The 16,797-nt window shown below is 40.5% G+C and overlaps 3 protein-coding genes across 4 annotated transcripts; 1 reads left to right on the top strand and 2 right to left on the bottom strand.

Moving 5' to 3' along the window:
- Positions 1-571: 571 nt before the first annotated feature.
- Positions 572-6,273, bottom strand: LOC116714906 (protein FAM53C-like). Of its 2 annotated transcripts, XM_032555706.1 has the most exons (6): positions 6,198-6,216; positions 4,841-4,922; positions 4,171-4,421; positions 4,022-4,082; positions 3,124-3,944; positions 572-1,850 (listed from the first exon to the last, which is right to left on the bottom strand). In XM_032555706.1, the coding sequence occupies exons 3-6, from the start codon at positions 4,252-4,254 to the stop codon at positions 1,599-1,601; spliced, it is 1,218 nt and encodes a 405-aa protein (XP_032411597.1). In that variant the 5' UTR covers positions 4,255-4,421; positions 4,841-4,922; positions 6,198-6,216; the 3' UTR covers positions 572-1,598. The 2 variants fall into 2 exon arrangements, with proteins under 2 accessions (XP_032411597.1, XP_032411596.1); XM_032555705.1 differs by lacking the exon at positions 4,841-4,922 and having other exon boundaries at positions 6,198-6,273.
- Positions 6,274-6,639: 366 nt separating this feature from the next.
- Positions 6,640-11,354, top strand: phykpl (5-phosphohydroxy-L-lysine phospho-lyase). Its single transcript, XM_032555704.1, is given in 13 exon segments — positions 6,640-6,883; positions 6,981-7,099; positions 7,459-7,618; positions 7,697-7,757; positions 7,759-7,772; positions 7,854-7,941; positions 8,034-8,150; positions 8,291-8,373; positions 8,453-8,678; positions 8,863-9,017; positions 9,671-9,760; positions 10,113-10,246; positions 10,869-11,354. Coding segments are annotated over 13 exon segments (1,350 nt in total). The 5' UTR covers positions 6,640-6,824; the 3' UTR covers positions 10,913-11,354.
- A 336-nt stretch (positions 11,355-11,690) lies between these two features.
- Positions 11,691-16,627, bottom strand: hnrnpaba (heterogeneous nuclear ribonucleoprotein A/Ba). Its single transcript, XM_032555708.1, has 9 exons — positions 16,523-16,627; positions 15,850-16,052; positions 14,320-14,488; positions 13,717-13,875; positions 13,485-13,616; positions 13,299-13,389; positions 13,045-13,200; positions 12,851-12,936; positions 11,691-12,428 (listed from the first exon to the last, which is right to left on the bottom strand). Exons 2-8 carry the CDS (start codon positions 16,035-16,037, stop codon positions 12,866-12,868), a joined length of 966 nt encoding a protein of 321 aa, XP_032411599.1. The 5' UTR covers positions 16,038-16,052; positions 16,523-16,627; the 3' UTR covers positions 11,691-12,428; positions 12,851-12,865.
- Positions 16,628-16,797: the final 170 nt, after the last annotated feature.

Genomic DNA, 16,797 nt, shown 5'->3' with positions numbered 1-16,797 from the left:
TCCATACATTTCCCTTTTTACAATGAGCTCAAGTTCAGCTGTTTTGGAAGCTAATATTTAGCTGTTCTATTTTAGTAGAAGTGGGAATAACAAATTGAATCTAAATTAAAGTAACAGGTACTTTTTGTCAAGTCAGAATCTTATCAATACATAAGGGTCTCAGTCAATAACAGTCTTTTTATCTACTGAGGTAAAACATCCGTTTCAAATATTAACTTAAACAAGCAACACGACTTCAAAGACACTCGTGGATCTGTAAACTACCAGCGGTGGTGTCAAACTCCACTTGTCAAGAGCCAGTCTCCTGCAACTTTTAGAAGTCTCTCTGCTTCAGCACACCTGAATCCAATATTAGCTCACCAGCAGAGCTCTGTAGGGCCATACTGCACACTAGTAGTGAGGCAGTTTTTCCATTTAATTCAAGCAAGTAGGACTAGGAAGGGACACATCTGAAGGTTACAGGACTGACCCTGGACGAGACTTAATTTAGCCACTAGATGGCACAAATGATCATATCGTACCTTGCTCTAATGGCTGACTGGAAGACAAAACTAAATGCACAAAAAAAAACTTTGAAAAAAAATATTAAATTTTATTCATACATACATTGTGCAAGAGGAGGGTTTTTTTTCCACCTGAAAACATGAAAGATCATTTCTCAAAGGCCACCAAATCATCTGCATTACTCCAAGCCTTGGTCACATACACTCAGGACTGGTGGGGAAACGTGCACTCACTTTCACCGCGGTACAGTACATTATGGAGTGCCACAGGGAGTCCACCTGCAGCACTGATTCAGTTATTCAGTTAGCTATTGTAGTTTATGTGCCAGGCATTCAAAAATATCCAAATCAGTGCAAACAGAGACCATAAATGTGTCTGGCTGTGAAAAAAGGGGTCCAGAGCACCAAGGACTCTGTATTTTAGGCTTAAGGCATGGTTAACAGTATAATCATTATTACTCTTGATGAGGGGGGCTTGCTTATTAATCAGTTAAGCAATTACAATAGAAAGTTCCCTTTGTAGCAAACATATTTTAAGAGCACAAGCTGAAAACCGATGCATTTTAGCAGGGAATTAAAAAAGGTACAGTGGATTCTGGAATGTTTCCTGTTAAATATACAGGAGAGCACTAAGATATGGATTTTTTTTTTATGCACATAGTAACATCAAAACGGCTTGTGCGCATCATTCAGATCCAAGCAGAACATTTTTTGTTCACTTCCATATGCAGCGTCAATCAGGCTGTGAAAGACGACTGAGATGTGGTGAATAACATTAAGACTAATGTTGATTCAAAATGGTTAAAAGTGTGCTGCTCACATGAAAAACTGCTTCTTTGCTCATGCGCTTTTCCCACAAGGAGGGCTGAACAGGCAGGCACTAATGTTTTTTTTTTTTTTTTTTGTGAAAGTCTGAGAAGCGAGTTGACACACAATCACTGCAATCTAACTGGAAATTGGCTCCAACTTCCCTAGCTCTTAATCATTAACTCAGGACAGTAAGAGTAGGTTGTTCCCAAAAGGCTCTGCCAGAAGCCAACATGTGTGCTTTACATGGTTATGAACACAGTAGTTACTGTAAGCACCAATTAATGGTCAGTTTTCTTCTATGAGGCTCAAGTCCAAATCTGTACAGTCTCTTTCAAAAATAAATTTTTTTCCAACAGCTAAAACAGTTCTTTCACACTCTTCTTCCTCCTCCTCTTCTTCTTCACTTTCACTCAGCGGACCAATGCTGGTTCTTCCCAGGAATTCAGCAGGGGAGAAGGCCAAGCGCTGCTCGGATTGAGAAGACACTGGAAATATGCCACCACCTGTTCCACCCACCAGGCTCTCGTAATTACCCATCTGCACAGGGGAAAGAAGGTTCACAAAATCACCAGACAAATTCTCACAAACAGAGGTGAACAACAGAAAACTAAAAAGCCTGTGCATTTAAATGTTGTTCTATGAGGACCAAAGAACACCACAGATAAGTCCGGCATATAGTTAGAGAGACGTTTAAACCCCGGTTGGGTTATAAAATATTTTCACGAGCTTTGCTGAAGCACTATTCGATCAAGTAGAGTCTGGTGCAACTGTAAACCTATCAACTATTGTCCATCAGGTGAGAGAGGAAATGATGCACCTGAATGTAGCGTCCCTGTGAGAAACAAGATGGTGGCATGCTGGGTGTGCAGATTACTGGATGTCAGTCATAAATAGTTTTAAAAGCATCAACGCTTCTGACTATAACAGGCCCAGACAGATCGATGGGTGCTGCATTGTCAGCGTTCTTTTTTTATTTTCTTTTATCTGAAATAGTTTGCTTAGAGACTATAGGATTTTTATTGGAGTCCAGCTTTTCCAATCTGAAATTTTTCAGTCAGCACTTTGACAAAGGCCTAATATGAGCTTAATTTACACACTCCCTGTCTGAGCCTAATGCCTAAAACATGTACACTCACTCATCTTTTTGACTGCTGTTGTACAAGCAGCAATACAATCTTTACAAAATACAAAATAACCCAAATATTTTTTTCCTCTTGAATGTTATTAAATTGCACATCGCTTTATTTTATTTCACTCAACAAATCAGCCGTTGATCTGGGTATTATGGAGTCCCAAAAGTTCTAATTTCCCAGAAAAATAAAATTAAAAAATTCTCTTTTATAAACAGTTCAAAAATTATATTTATCACAATTTATGTGTTGTGAATGGGTCGATTAACAGTTACTGTGTGCAGTTTAGTGATACAAATCACACATCTTTATATGACTCATGGCCTAGAGAAGCGTTTAAGAAAAACAAATGGATGTTTGTGAGACTATGATTCCTGTGACCTGCAGTCGCAGCTGTGAACTTTCCTAAAAATGGAGTAATAAATAGTTCTTTATTGCTTTCACAATAGTACCACAAAACAGCGCAAGTACACATATCACACCTTTTGGATTAGCTAAAATAAATAAATCTGCTTCACAATTAAGCACTACTTTGTGTTGATGTCAAGTGAAATCCCCAAATACATTAAAGTGTGTAAAAATGACCTCAAACATGCAAAACGCACTGTGCTCCCAATTGGTTTGAGCAAGAGAAAGAAGCTGACAGAACAATCTTTCAGTAGCGTCCCTGCTTTCCTCACCTGTGTCATTTTGCTGAAGTCCAGCCCTGGCCGGGAGCAAGGAAGGACATCTGGGTCATGGCGCCTCTTCAGCCGGGGTTTGCGCATGTCGCAGGGCTGCGAGTGGCATCGTGGCAGTGCGGGGTGCAGGTCCCGCCGGGAGCAGGATGGGGTACTGCAAGCTGAAGTGGGAGATGGACACAGGGAAGGATGCTCTGGGCCAGAAAAGCTGTGTGCCAGAACATGAGCTGGGGAAGGCGGAGGGTGCAAGGATGCCACAGAGGCGATCTGAATGTGCACGGGGGAAAGGGAGAAGCGACGGTGCAGGATAGAGTGAGAAACCAGAGGGGCTGGTGAAGAGGAGCAAGAGGAAGGTGTAGCAAGAGAGGTAGAGCAAGCACCTTTCAACGTGTCACAGGGATCCCATGGGAATCCACAGGACAAAGAAGAGTCAGAAGACAGTGCTAAACTAAAGAAGTTAGGGCTAGACGATGAGTGTAAAGAGGAGGAGGTGAAGGAAGAACTGGGACCACAAAGAAGCAAAGAACTGGCTCCAGAGCCTGAACTAGATGCTCCTCGACTGTGGCAGCCCCGTTTTACTGGAGTCCAGACCTTTGATGCGCTTGGGTGCCAAGTGGAGCGGCACTGGGACAGGTCCTCTGGAACAGAGAGGGAGCGGCAGTGGCGTTTTGGAGGTGGCGGGGGGGAACTTTGGAAGGATTTGTTTGTGAGGGAAACCTCTAGTCCCTGGAGTGGCTCTCCAGAGCGCGAGCGGGGCCAAGGATCACACGAGTCAGCCAAAACATGTGCTTTGCATGACTGGTGTGTGTCTGAGCTGGCTTCTAATAGTGAGAAAACAAAGATGTAAGACTAGTGACCATAACAGTCAAAGCATATCTTCTATGTTGTTCTGACTTACCTTGCGTTGTTTTGCCAGAATTCCATGAAATGGTTGGACTTGAGCCCACTGCAGGCAGAGACTGTAACAAATGCAACAACTTAACTTTCAAAACAAACACCCAACTAAATTGCATCAAAGCCATTTCAGTTCATTATTTCTCAACTTACCACACTGGCATTGAATGTGAAAGCCTTGTGATAAGGTTCCTCTAAACTCTGCTTACAGAGCTGCTCTGTGATAAGTGTAACCATAATTGCAGTCCAAGGAGACGCATGGAGACGGCAGATCCACCGAGGGTAGAGATTTTTTTTTAAAAAATTTCAGTCAGAACTCTGGCGTGGTCTGTGGTGTCCCCTCCACACCTCAACCAGCCAGACTGACCAGCCTTCTAACTATACCATTCTCATGTCTATGCCACCTGAAGGGACAGAGAATCATAGATTGGAACAATCATTAACCAGAACAGTTACAACAGAGAACGTGCAATTAAACAATATCTAAATAAACCCACACAGAGGGGAAAAGAATGCATGAATGTCAAATGCATATTTCTGCACAAAATCTAAGCTGGGATCTGTGAGCTGCGTCATTCACTTCACACATGAAAGGGAGAAGTTCATGTTCACAAAGGCAGAGAGCACACGGGGACATAAGGAGGCCCTGAACAAAGGAGTACTTCACATTCCATCAAAGAAAGCGTGCACGCCCATTAAAACAAAAGAAAAAAAAAAACAAGGAACTCAAAATAGTGATATCTAAGAATGACTAAAAAGTGGAAAAACTAAGGAGTGATGTAAAGGCTAGTCATGTTGGTTAGGTAAAATAAACTTCAATTACTTCCAAGAGTTGTGGTGCTGCAGAGTTTGGAAGGGGGAGGGAGAATCCAAAAAAGGAAAGGATGGGGGGGGGGGGGGGAAGTCTGTAGAAAATGAATGGGACAGATTCAAAATATGTCACAGTATCTCTGCAAGGCAAGGAGGAAAAACTGACCAGGTGGCACAGATGCACTTAAAACTGAAAAAAAACAAAACAAGGCAAAATCAGTAGGCCACTAGGGACTGTGCATCCTATTCGGTAGCACATTCCTTCCATGTCATCTTTTAGTACAAGTTTTAAACCACTGAGTGTCAATGAAACAACTTATTTTCCTAAAGATTAACTTATGTTGGCACAAGAACAGAAATTCGACAAATCTTCAAGCAACTTCTCAAACTAAAAGTAAATTTAAAAAAACCAATATGGCAGTTGAATTGAAATAAAGCATGGCCTTGTAGCATTTACCCTGGTGTTTTAAGAGTGCAAAGGCTAAAGTACATTTAGTGCCTAAACTAGTGCCAACAGAGACAGAATAAACCGTTTCTGTGTAAATACTTTAAACTTCCATAGTCATAATTAAATCATTTAGTGACATTCACGGCTAATGAAACTTTACAACACTGCTGACTTTGTAATTTGGCCTCCACCGCCTGCCATCTCATGACAAACCTAGGTGCTACATTGCTAGCCTGGTTTCACACGCCACAAGTCAAAAGGTTTCACCAGACCTAATCATGTGGCAACAGCTCTGGGAAAAAAAACGACAAAAAAGACATTGCTGCAAGCAGTCATCAGCTAATTCCAAGTTAGCACATAATTCATTAGATCAGCAAGTTTGAATATGCACTTAACAATAACAACAGCGTGTGTTTAAAATCGTGATAGATGTGTAGAAGAATTAAAAAGATACTTCATACGTAAATGTAATTTGGGGTGTTTAATAATATCCAGAGATATCAGCTTTTTAACGTGGTGGCGCAGGTCGCTCATTTCTTAAGAAAAACGGATCCGATTGCTAAAATCGATCTCTGATACGAACTGCAGTATAGATTTTATGCAGTTGATAGATTTTTTTTTTCTGGGTAAATCTACTACACATTGTAGCTGGGCAGCAAGCTAGCTTAACACGATGCAGACCGTGAGACATCAAGTTATTAGCCGGTTACGTTAGCAAGCTTATAGGATCACAAGTGTGCCAACTTCAATGGCTGGTGTCATTTCTTCCAGCTCAACCATTTACTACCAACAGAGAACCGTTCATTCGCTGACATCGTTTACTAAGACTGTGAAAACACGCTGTTCCTGAATTTACCGGCTCATAACTCGGTCACGCAGCCGCTCTAAGAGCTAGCAAGCTACAGCTGACCTGATGCATTACCTGCTTTCTGTGGTTCCTTAGCAACCGAAACCCGCACGGCCAAGCGAGCGACTGAGTCGCAGAGTATTTATAGCCTTTGGGCGATACCAATGCAAAAGAACGTATCAAGACAATGTTTCACCAAAATGACTTTTAGCAAACTAATGAAGCAAAATGTAGCACACGATTATTCTGATTACACATTACGTTTTGTACTTTTAGAGTAACAAACATAACAAAAGTAGTGTTGCATGCTACAGCGCTTTTACACGTCGGCCCCTAACAACTCAAAAGTTATACCGTTCGAATTAAAGGTACAGAACAATTTTTAAACTTACTCGAAATCTCTCTGTTTTCTTGTATGCTATTAAAAAACTAACAACACGAACATTCTTTTTAATTAGCGTACAAGAATTTGTTCGTAAAAACATACATTTGTCAAAACTGGGTTAACTTAAAACACCAACTGGGCATCTGCGCATGTGCGGTGGCTGTTTTGACTTTGCACACCATTGGCGATGGCAGAATGTTTTGTTAAATAGTTTAATGAAATGAATCATTACATTCGATAGCTGTGGGTATGTAGCAAACCGTTCATTGCTTCAAAAGTTGCTTTGTGTGTGTATAACTGACGAAACAAGAGAAGACATGGCTGAGGAAAGATTCAGGAAAGAAGAAACCCTCGAAATGAGGCAGCGGTTAATTGGGTATGTAAAATCAAAGCTCTTAATGTTTTAATTTATTGTTGGTAATGGGTATTATTCTACGTAGTTCACCGCTGACTTGTGCTTTTTTTAATCATAGTCAGTCGTGCAGACTCTTCTATTCAGAAGACCCTGTGAAGATAGTAAAAGCAAGAGGACAGTATCTGTTTGATGAAAATGGCAAACGCTATCTGGATTGCATCAGTAACGTCCAACATGGTAAAGTTTTACATTTCTGTATGTTGATCTTTTCTATACACGTTGTACTACTGTCACCTGGTGGCAGGAATGCCTCTAATGTAATTTTTAAAAGTTCTGTCAAAAGTATTGCTTCATTCATAGACTTGTGGAGTAAAGGGTACTAAATATAAATGTATGGTACAATTTTCATATTTTATTTTTTGTAAAAATAAAACAAAACACAAACAGCCCTGTCCCCTGAAAACTATTTATTCTCTTCCTTCTACTTCTTAATTATGCACACATACAATCACAGTAGATAAATTATTATTGAAGCTTGTAAAGAATAAAGTAAACCAGTGCAAGTCAGTGTTAACTGTTAACTGTGTTTCCTGCAGTGGGACATTGTCACCCCGCTATAACAAAGACTGCTACGGCTCAAATGGACCTCCTGAATGCAAATGCACGCTTTCTCCATGACAACATAGTCCTGTATGCAGATCGCCTGGCAGCTACCTTGCCCAAGAAACTGTCTGTCTTCTATTTTGTGAACTCTGGGTAAAATATCTACCTGAAGCGTCACTGAATCACATCCCAGAAGTAACATGTCAGTGATCAAATTCGCTTCTCTGACAGGTCAGAGGCCAACGATCTAGCCCTCCGCCTGGCAGAGCAGTACACCCAACATGAGGACGTCAGTAGTGCTAGATCAGTAAGAATCTTAACTCCTGAGCAACACATTACAGAAAAACAACACACCTTTTGAATATAATAAACATTCCTTCCACACCAGTGCATACCATGGGCATCTAAAGTCACTCATCGACATTAGTCCTTACAAGTTCCGGAAACTGGCAGGACAGAAAGAATGGGTTCATGTGGTGTGTAAATATATACAACTCTTAGTATGCAAACTTTAAAAGAAAAACATTGTATTTCTGCTTGTCTGAAATATTGCAATTTGTCCTCCCAGGCTCCCTTACCTGACACCTACAGAGGCATATATAGAGAGGAGCATCCCAATCCAGGCCAAGCTTATGCTGATACAGTAAAACACTTGGTAGAGGAAATCAATAAAAAAGGTCGAAAGGTACATTTTAGTCCCTCTTCATGTTTCAGTGGTGAAACAGGCAATATTTTAAAGATTTACTAATCTAAACATTGCCTGATTACAGTGAACAACACAAATATATGCCCTTTATGTTGTGTTTATTACTCTTTCTACCTTAGATTGCAGCCTTCTTTGCTGAGTCCTTACCCAGTGTTGGGGGACAAATCATCTTGCCCCAAGGATACTTCTCTAAAGTCGCAGAGTCAGTACGGATCTACTTGCTGACGTTTCTTTGCCCCAGTCCAGATAGGATGGTGACTCTTTACTTTTACCCTCCACAGATACGTGCGCTCCGCTGGTGGAGTATTTGTTGTAGACGAAGTTCAGACAGGTTTTGGACGAACTGGGACTCATTTTTGGGCTTTCCAGCTTGAGGGAGAGGATTTCTGCCCGGATATCGTGACCATGGGGAAGCCGATGGGTAACGGCCATCCTCTGGCATGTGTGGCAACTACTGTGGAGATAGCCGGAGCTTTCACTGCTAATGGAGTGGAGTACTTCAATACGGTGATCATTCAGAAATTTTATAGTGACAACCATCTTACTAATTTACATTTTTAGAAAGACACAAAGATGCCATTAAGACTGCTTTCCTAACAGATGTCAGATGAATATGTCCGTTTAGGTAGTGTTTATTCCTATTTGAAAGAGCTTTGTATTGATTTTATGAAATGTCTCTATTATAATGCAGTTTGGAGGCAATCCAGTGTCATGTGCCATTGGCTTGGCAGTTCTTGATGTGATTGAGAAGGAAGATCTAAGAGGAAATGCTATAAGGGTGGGAGCACATCTCAAAGATTTGCTAAAGAAACTACAACAAACACATGAAATAATTGGAGATGTCCGGTAAGGGTACATATTCTTCCATTTTCTCACTGTTTGGACATACAACAATAAAATGTCTTCTACGACTAATAACACACATTTAAGTTGCACAATGCCTGCTTTACATTTCATACCATAAAACTGTTGCAAAGTACCGACTGTACAATTATAACTTCAAATCGAAGTTACATAAGCTATTTTTTTAAAACATCTGTGCTTCATCTGTCTTCTGCTAAGCAGGGAATCTAAAGACAAGTCAGATTTCATTTACACCAACCAGAAGTTCAACAATTACTTTTCAAAAGTATTTATAACACTTAACTTTCTCACAATTTGTCACGCAGTATCCATAAACTTCAATATAGCTTACTGGGAATTTTTTGTGAAATAGAAGAAAATTGACATGTTTTTTTTTTTTTTTAAGTTCCCAGCTTTAACACTTTGTAGAATCATCTTTACTGATCACTGAGAAAATGTTGTGCGTTCTTTCAGAATATCTAACTGCTAAACTGGATAGCTACTGGGTCAGGTGTGGGTTCTCTCTGGGTACTCCAGCTTCCTCCCACAGATCAAACACAGATTAGGATGAGGATCACTAAATTCCCTTTAGGAGTGTCGCTGTGTTTACCCCCGCCTCTTGTCTAAAATGACTGTTTCTGCTTTTTTACTTTTAGCGGGGTCGGCTTGTTTGTTGGACTAGAGCTGGTTACAGACAGACAAACTAAAACTCCTGCCACTAAAACTGCAGCGTGGGTGGTGAAGAGGTATGGAATGATGCTGTCTTCCATGTACCTGATAATTGACTCTCTACTTAAAACATGTTTCAGATGAAAGTTGGAGAGCTAAATGGAGTTTGCCTATTATTGTGCTTAATGACTAAGCAAATTATTAATAATTTACATCAGTAATGGATTTACAGTTGTTTTTTTTTAAACAGTGGCAACAAGGTTAGTATCAGAAGTTGAACTGTGCGAAACTGATTTAACAAATCGAAAAGTAGGAATTACATAGATTTTTCTGAATCCTCCTGAGTATAAAAGGAATACCAACAAAGAGCTGACTGTGCTGTCGTATTTTAACCTTCATCTGAGTCATTTGATGTCCTCTTTATACCAGGTTAAAGGAAGAGGATCGAATTTGTGTTAGCACAGATGGCCCCTGGGAAAATGTCTTGAAGTTTAAGCCTCCCATGTGCTTCAGTTTGGAAGACGCAGAGCTGGTTGTTCAGTGCATTGACCGCATCCTCACTGGTTTGTAGCACCAGCTCCACTTTTACATTAGCAGTAAACATGTTATGTAAACCAACAGCTCATTTACTGAAGGTCAGCGAACAGGCTAACTGCATACATTACAGCATTTCCCTAGAATAGGGGCAGTTCCGACATCGGCCACGTTATTTTGCGCAACATAAAAGATGCGTTGCACTAAGAATAAAATCAGTCTGACACTGATCTTTATACAGGTTCATCAAGCCATTGCAGGGATTCATTTTAAAAGTTCTACAGATTACACAATGAACCAATTTCAAATGTCAGTTTTGATGATTGTGACTTGCAGCTAATAAAATTCAGATCCAGTTAATCAGAAAATCAGTTTATATTAAGTTGGTATGTAGAATAAATCTTTTTGCATGAATTACTGAATCAATGCAGTTCAACATGAAGGGCATCAGCCTGTGTCCTATCATTGACATTAACTGAAGTTTAACTGTATTGCTGGATTCACTGAGGTTTCACCATTTTAATGAACTTTCACTGATATCTAGTTGAGATACACCTGTTTACCAGTAAGGTTAACTCAGGGGAAAAGAAAGCCTTCAGAATAAATTGATCTGCTATAATAAGTGATTTATATTGGTTTTCCTCTTCACAGATATGGAGGCCAAGAATCTGAAACTGGAAAATGAAGACATCTAAAGTTTGCCAAACCTGTAGAAAACCTTTAATTGCATTCAACATTGTCAAGATGTCACATTCATGAAGTTGTTCAGAGGTAGAGATATCCACACTTCAGGCTGCTGCAGATCTGACAGGCTAGCAGGTCATTTCAGAGGTGGCATTTCCCCCCAAACACTGACTGCTGTGGGACTTCAAGACTTTTCTGGTACATCAAGTATAAACTGCAGGTCAAAGCCCAATGGAAATGCATTGTAAAGGATTTGGGCGTCGAGTTCTATTGAAGCTACATTTTCATGGTAAAATATTGTTTTGGGTGTTCAGCATCAAATTCATGGTATAGATTTTTGCAGAACATGTGATCAATCTTTCCTCTGACATCATTACCGATCATATAACCTTTTTCTAAATTAAAAGAAAAATGTCAACTCTAAATCATGGAAATAAAAGTTTAAATTCTTAATTGCATTGCCTGTTCTTTTGCCCACAGCAGCCATAATTTAAATAATGCAGCTTCATCATACGTATCCAAAACATGTCATCAATACACAGTAGGCCCAGTTAAGCACTTACCAGACCATCTTTAACTGATGGATACATTGTTACAAAAGCTCAAGTGTTCCAGGTTCACATTAAGTGCGGTTGGGTATTAACAGGTAGAGAAGCCCTCTGCCACATCTCCCCAAACAGGAATCCGAGGAGATGTCGAAGCAAAACATGCAAGCCAATTTACCATTAACAGTACATTAAACAGGACATTTAACATTAACTTTACAAAAAAATAACCAAAAGATCCATGTGTAATATAAACCAAATTTTTATTTCTATCAATTTGCCCAAGACACTAGAGGAATGAGTTTCCAGTGACAGAGGGGTTACCCTCTTACATTATAACAGGCTTGCGTTCAAGTTGAATAACACTAATAAAGCCACTTAAAAATTGCAGACATGGTGGGGAGAAACTTCCTTAAAAGCAAAAAAAACAAAGAAATAAAACAAAATTGAAATAAATGCTGGTTGTTGTTTTCTACAAGTCCCCTTAGCACTCACTTGACATTTTTTAAAGAACCCTTTGATTAGTGTAAATCCCTTTTTAAATCACCTCACCCCCACATCTGAAGCCATGCAATTCATTTCCAACACTCAGCATGGGAGAACATAACTAAAAATCTAGAAACACACAGAACAAAAAAGCAATATTGTTTTATTTGAGAGCTTTTCAAAGCCCTTTGCTCCTGCTCGTCTGTAATTCCAGTCGACATGTAAAAATACAACCATACAATACATTAGATTCAAAAAGGGTACCAAAAAGTACAGTAAAAATAACACTTCCATCACTGGAAATGTAAATGGACACAAAACAATATAAAATAAAAGAAAAAAAAAAAGTGGAAAAGTGACATTTGCTTCCCCAGTTCCTCACTTGATCTGTACAAATGGAGCATGAGTCCAAATTTCTGCCAACTCCAAAGGAAAAGCCAGAGCCCATGTTCGCTGTGGTCAGACCATGGATCTCTTTTTCTTATTTACTTTAGACCTTAGGAGGAAAAACACGGTGCTTTACGTTACTGAGAATTAACCGAGCGTGGCATGCAGTAACATAGAGACAGACAGGTGCATGAATGAGTTCGACAAATAAAGTGAATGACAAACATTTTGGGACGGGAAAGGGGCGGGCAGGGGACACGGCTGCTAGCTGATCAGATCAGTCCTCATTTCTTTTCTGGACCACCACAAATCCTTACTGATCAAGTAGGCTTTGTAGAGATGCATCTCAAGATGGCAGACAGGTGGAATGAATCCATCTTTAATGATCCCAGACCCCTCATCACGCCCTACTATAACCCCACCACAATGGTTGAATGGATTTAGTGTAGATGGAGCTCTTTGTGGGGCCAAAAGGCACTAATGGTTATAGCTACGATCTCATACTACCACGGATGATGCAAGAATGCATACCTGCACTACGTGTGATCAGTATGGCTTGTAGCTACTCTGGTGGCCTCCACGTCTTGGAGTTTTCCCATAGCTTGTATTGCCCTGGTCTGGAGGACAAGAGAAAAAGGGACTGAGTTCTTCTGTACAACAAGGAGGACCAAGAAAATAAAGTTTCTCTCATTCAGTGTCTTTCCCTGGGGGCACTTATCGCTTACTGTAATCGTAGCCACCCCCATAGCCGTAATAACCAGCAGAGTAGTCATAGTTGCCATAGCCACCGTATCCATAGCCCTGCTGTCCATAACCATAGCCCTGGTTGTATCCCTGGTTCCAGTAGTTGTTGTATCCTTGATTCCAGTTCTGGCCCTGGCCTAGAAACAATAGGTGAGGCCTTTGTCACAACTCAGTTTCAGAGCAGATGTAGCTATAAAGAGAACGAGGTTTCATCAAATGTGATGAAATGCCTCACCTCCACGTCCCCTGCCACGGCCTCCGTATCCCCGGGCACCGTACTGCTGCTGCATGTAGACCTCTTTGGGCTGGGCAATTTTTATTTCACACTGTAAAAACAATAGCACAGTTTTTGAGAGGAGGGACATTTTTTAAAACGTAGCCACCTGACACCAATCACCAGTAATCTGTCAGAAGGGTTTACCTTGCTTCCACCGACGGTATGGTACTTCTTCTCCATAACCTTCTTGACAGAAGGCTCCTCTTTATACGTAATAAATACAAATCCTCTCCTCTTCTCAGTCTTTGGATCTTGTGGGAGTTCAATGGTCTCAATCTACAAAAAAAAAAAAAAAAAAAAACTTTGTGAAGCAGCCAGCAATTTCATGCTTGCTTACATTCTCAACCATCTGAAGTCAACAGAATACTCGTCGTACCTCTCCAAAGGTCCCGAAGTATTCTTCGATGACTTCCTTGGCGGTATCCGGGTTAAGGCCTCCAACAAAGATTTTCTTTACTGGCTCCTTCTTCATGGCCATGGCTCTCTTGGGGTCAATCTGTCTGCCATCTAACCTGTGCTCCTTCTGCTCAAGAACCTACAAAAGACGAACATTTGACGTTAATTGCCACCTGGCAATCACACAAGCACTTCCACAAAGAACATTGCTTGTATTTTAGATTTATGATATTCCCCCTTTCCCATAGCAAATAATCTGTTTCTGGAATTGGTTCATTTGAGTATTTTTGAGGCAATATAAATCAACAGGTGTTTGTTATACTGTCTGCCACCAGTCAGCTTTATTTACTTAGTACATTTCAACAGCTGGTTATCAAAATTCATTATGTAGTTGCCCCATTTGTTGTTTAAATGTGTTCAAGTTAGATAACACTGATGTAGAAGCAATAGACTCATGCCAGATTAAAAACACAAATGTAAGTTAAAGTGTTTTTATAATTGAAGCAGGCGTTAAATTTTAATTAGTGATTCTAAAATGTCTTGCATTCAATTCTAATAGAATGCATCTTGTGTCCTTCCTTACCTTGTCTACACTCGCTGAGTCCTTAAAGAGAATGAAGCCAAATCCCCTTGACCGGCCCGTCTGCTGGTCCATCTTAATAGTGCAGTCTGTCACCTCTCCAAACTTTGAGAAGTAATCCTTCAGATCCTTTTTGCTTGTGTCCCAGCTTAGCCCGCCAACAAACATTTTGCTGAAAACAAAATAAAACAAACATAGTTAGCCAAATACACAGTGTGAATTACAGTGAATAGAGGATTTGGCTTAAACTTAGACCACATTTCCACAAAATAAATAAGAGGTCAAATTTGTCAAACATTTAAGCACTCCATATTACAGATATACATAAGCTTTCGGTCACTTTACCTTTCCACTAAAGACCATCAAATTTGCCAGGATATGAACATTTCTTCCCCATTCATTCTACTCTGCGTGGCTGACATTACACTGACTACCAATGTAAATAGAAGTATAAATATTTATATAAGTATAAGTAAGAAAATTATTTATAATCAAACCAATGCCTGGTTTTCTAACCAAGTGTTTTAGTAAAAGACAAAATTCATTGATTCATAAATCATGGAAATTCCTGATTGCTATAATTTATGAATCATGACAATCAGCACCAAAGTAGCTCCAGGCCATCACACAACCACCACCATGTTTGGCAGCAAGATCCATTCCTGAAATGCTATGTGCTAATGTCTACAACAGATGTGACACGCACCTTTCAGTTTCTCTTTAGTTTAGTCAGTCCACAAAACATCACTCCAGCAATCTTGGCGGGATCATAAATATTGTCTTTTGGTTAATAAGAACTTGTGGATGCCATTTATCTCTTGTGTTGCGAGGCAAGTGAAGCTTTCAGTGCTTTGGACTCTTTTGTCCCCCTGTGTTCAAGTTAGTGATGCTCAGATTTAGTATGCTAATTTAAGTTATTTCCTAATTCCACCATCCTGGCATTAATAAGGCAAGGGTGTGGCTAATGGAATTAAACTTGGTTAGTAACAGTTAACAGAAGATTTAATAAGGGGAAGCAAAACTTCTCAAATTGTTTCACACAAAAATAGATTCTGTTTTATTTACTTATCTTTCTCTGATATTAAAACTTCCTTGAGAAACAGTTCTCACGTTCTGACCCTTTTTGTTTAATAATTTACACAGTGCTCACTCACGTAGATAGCAGGAATTGTCCTAGGAAGAGGGGGCGGGGAAAAATATACATTATGTACACTATGTTCCAGCACATCTGTTGATCCAGCAACACATGGGGGAGGGGGCATACTTAGATGAAGCTTTAGAGTACGTTTACGATTACGTTTCAATAAATTAAAAGTTTGGATTTGGGCAGAATATCAGACATGTAGCTGTAATCTTTCATCAGCTAGTATTGAATGGTTTAATGTCTGCTGTAACGCCCATCCCCCTCCCTCCACTCGGCACATGGCGCCAACAAAAGGCCGGCTGAACAAAGAGGCATAGTAGGAAAGCAACAGTGCTTATTACGGCTACCTTTTAAGCTAGAAAATCCCTAAAATATCTATCTAAACTCACCCAGCATCTTCTTCGCCCTTGCTGGCGTCGATCTGGCCGCCGTCCTGCGAGTTCCCGTCCGGATCGGTCTCCGCACCTTGTCCGCAGTCATTTTCGGCGCTGCCGTCGTTTCCTCCTCCGTTAAAATCGTCCTCCGCTTCGTGGCCGTTTTCCGACGTCTCCATGTACTGCTGCTCTGCCTCAGACATTTTGAACTACTATACCTAGAAAGCACAGAGACGGTACGCAATGAGTTGCTTCATGAAGCGACTCTTTCACAAACAGTCAGCCCTTGCGCGCTTCGCCATTTACGAGATGCCAATTTACGCTTTTCCCACCATTTTGACCGGCGACACTGCGCTTCATGCACTCACACAGGAAGACCGTCTGACTGACATTTTAATGGCTCGTTTCGTGACATTAAAGAGCAACCACCTACCATCTGCAGTGCTGCCCATCTGGTAGCAAAGATTAGAAAACCTTCGGAATCATACTGATAAAAGTCTGAACCGAAATTCGCAATTACGTAAGTCTGAGGCCGTGCTGCGCGAAATGTAGGCCATTATTGCGATGCAGCATTTATTTCATTGCGCTCGAAAACATTGAACAGTTAGAAAAAAATACACAACAAACTATGCGATATCTGTCAATATCAAATACAAGCATGTTAGGAGAGAAACGAAGGTGTACTTACTGGTCGTACGGCCGAGGAGCTCTCTTCAAGATGGATTCTCCCACACGACGACAACTCGTGGTTGGTTTTTTAGAAGCGGCAAAGGGGGGAAAAAATGCATTTATGCAAAGGAGCCATCTGATTGGTTACATTTGACTGTCACTCCCAGCGCTGGCCAATCACAAACAGGCGCTTTTTTTTCGTCTTTCACAGAATCGTTAACGCCCTCTTACAACACAGGAAGGAACTCGATGAACCTTTTTGAACTGCTGGAAATGAGTTCCCCGGAGAAGAAG

Source organism: Xiphophorus hellerii, chromosome 23, assembly GCF_003331165.1.
Source record: "Xiphophorus hellerii strain 12219 chromosome 23, Xiphophorus_hellerii-4.1, whole genome shotgun sequence".
Lineage (NCBI taxonomy): Eukaryota > Metazoa > Chordata > Actinopteri > Cyprinodontiformes > Poeciliidae > Xiphophorus > Xiphophorus hellerii.
Note: the sequence above shows the minus strand (reverse complement) of the source record. Positions and strands in the feature narration are given on the sequence as shown.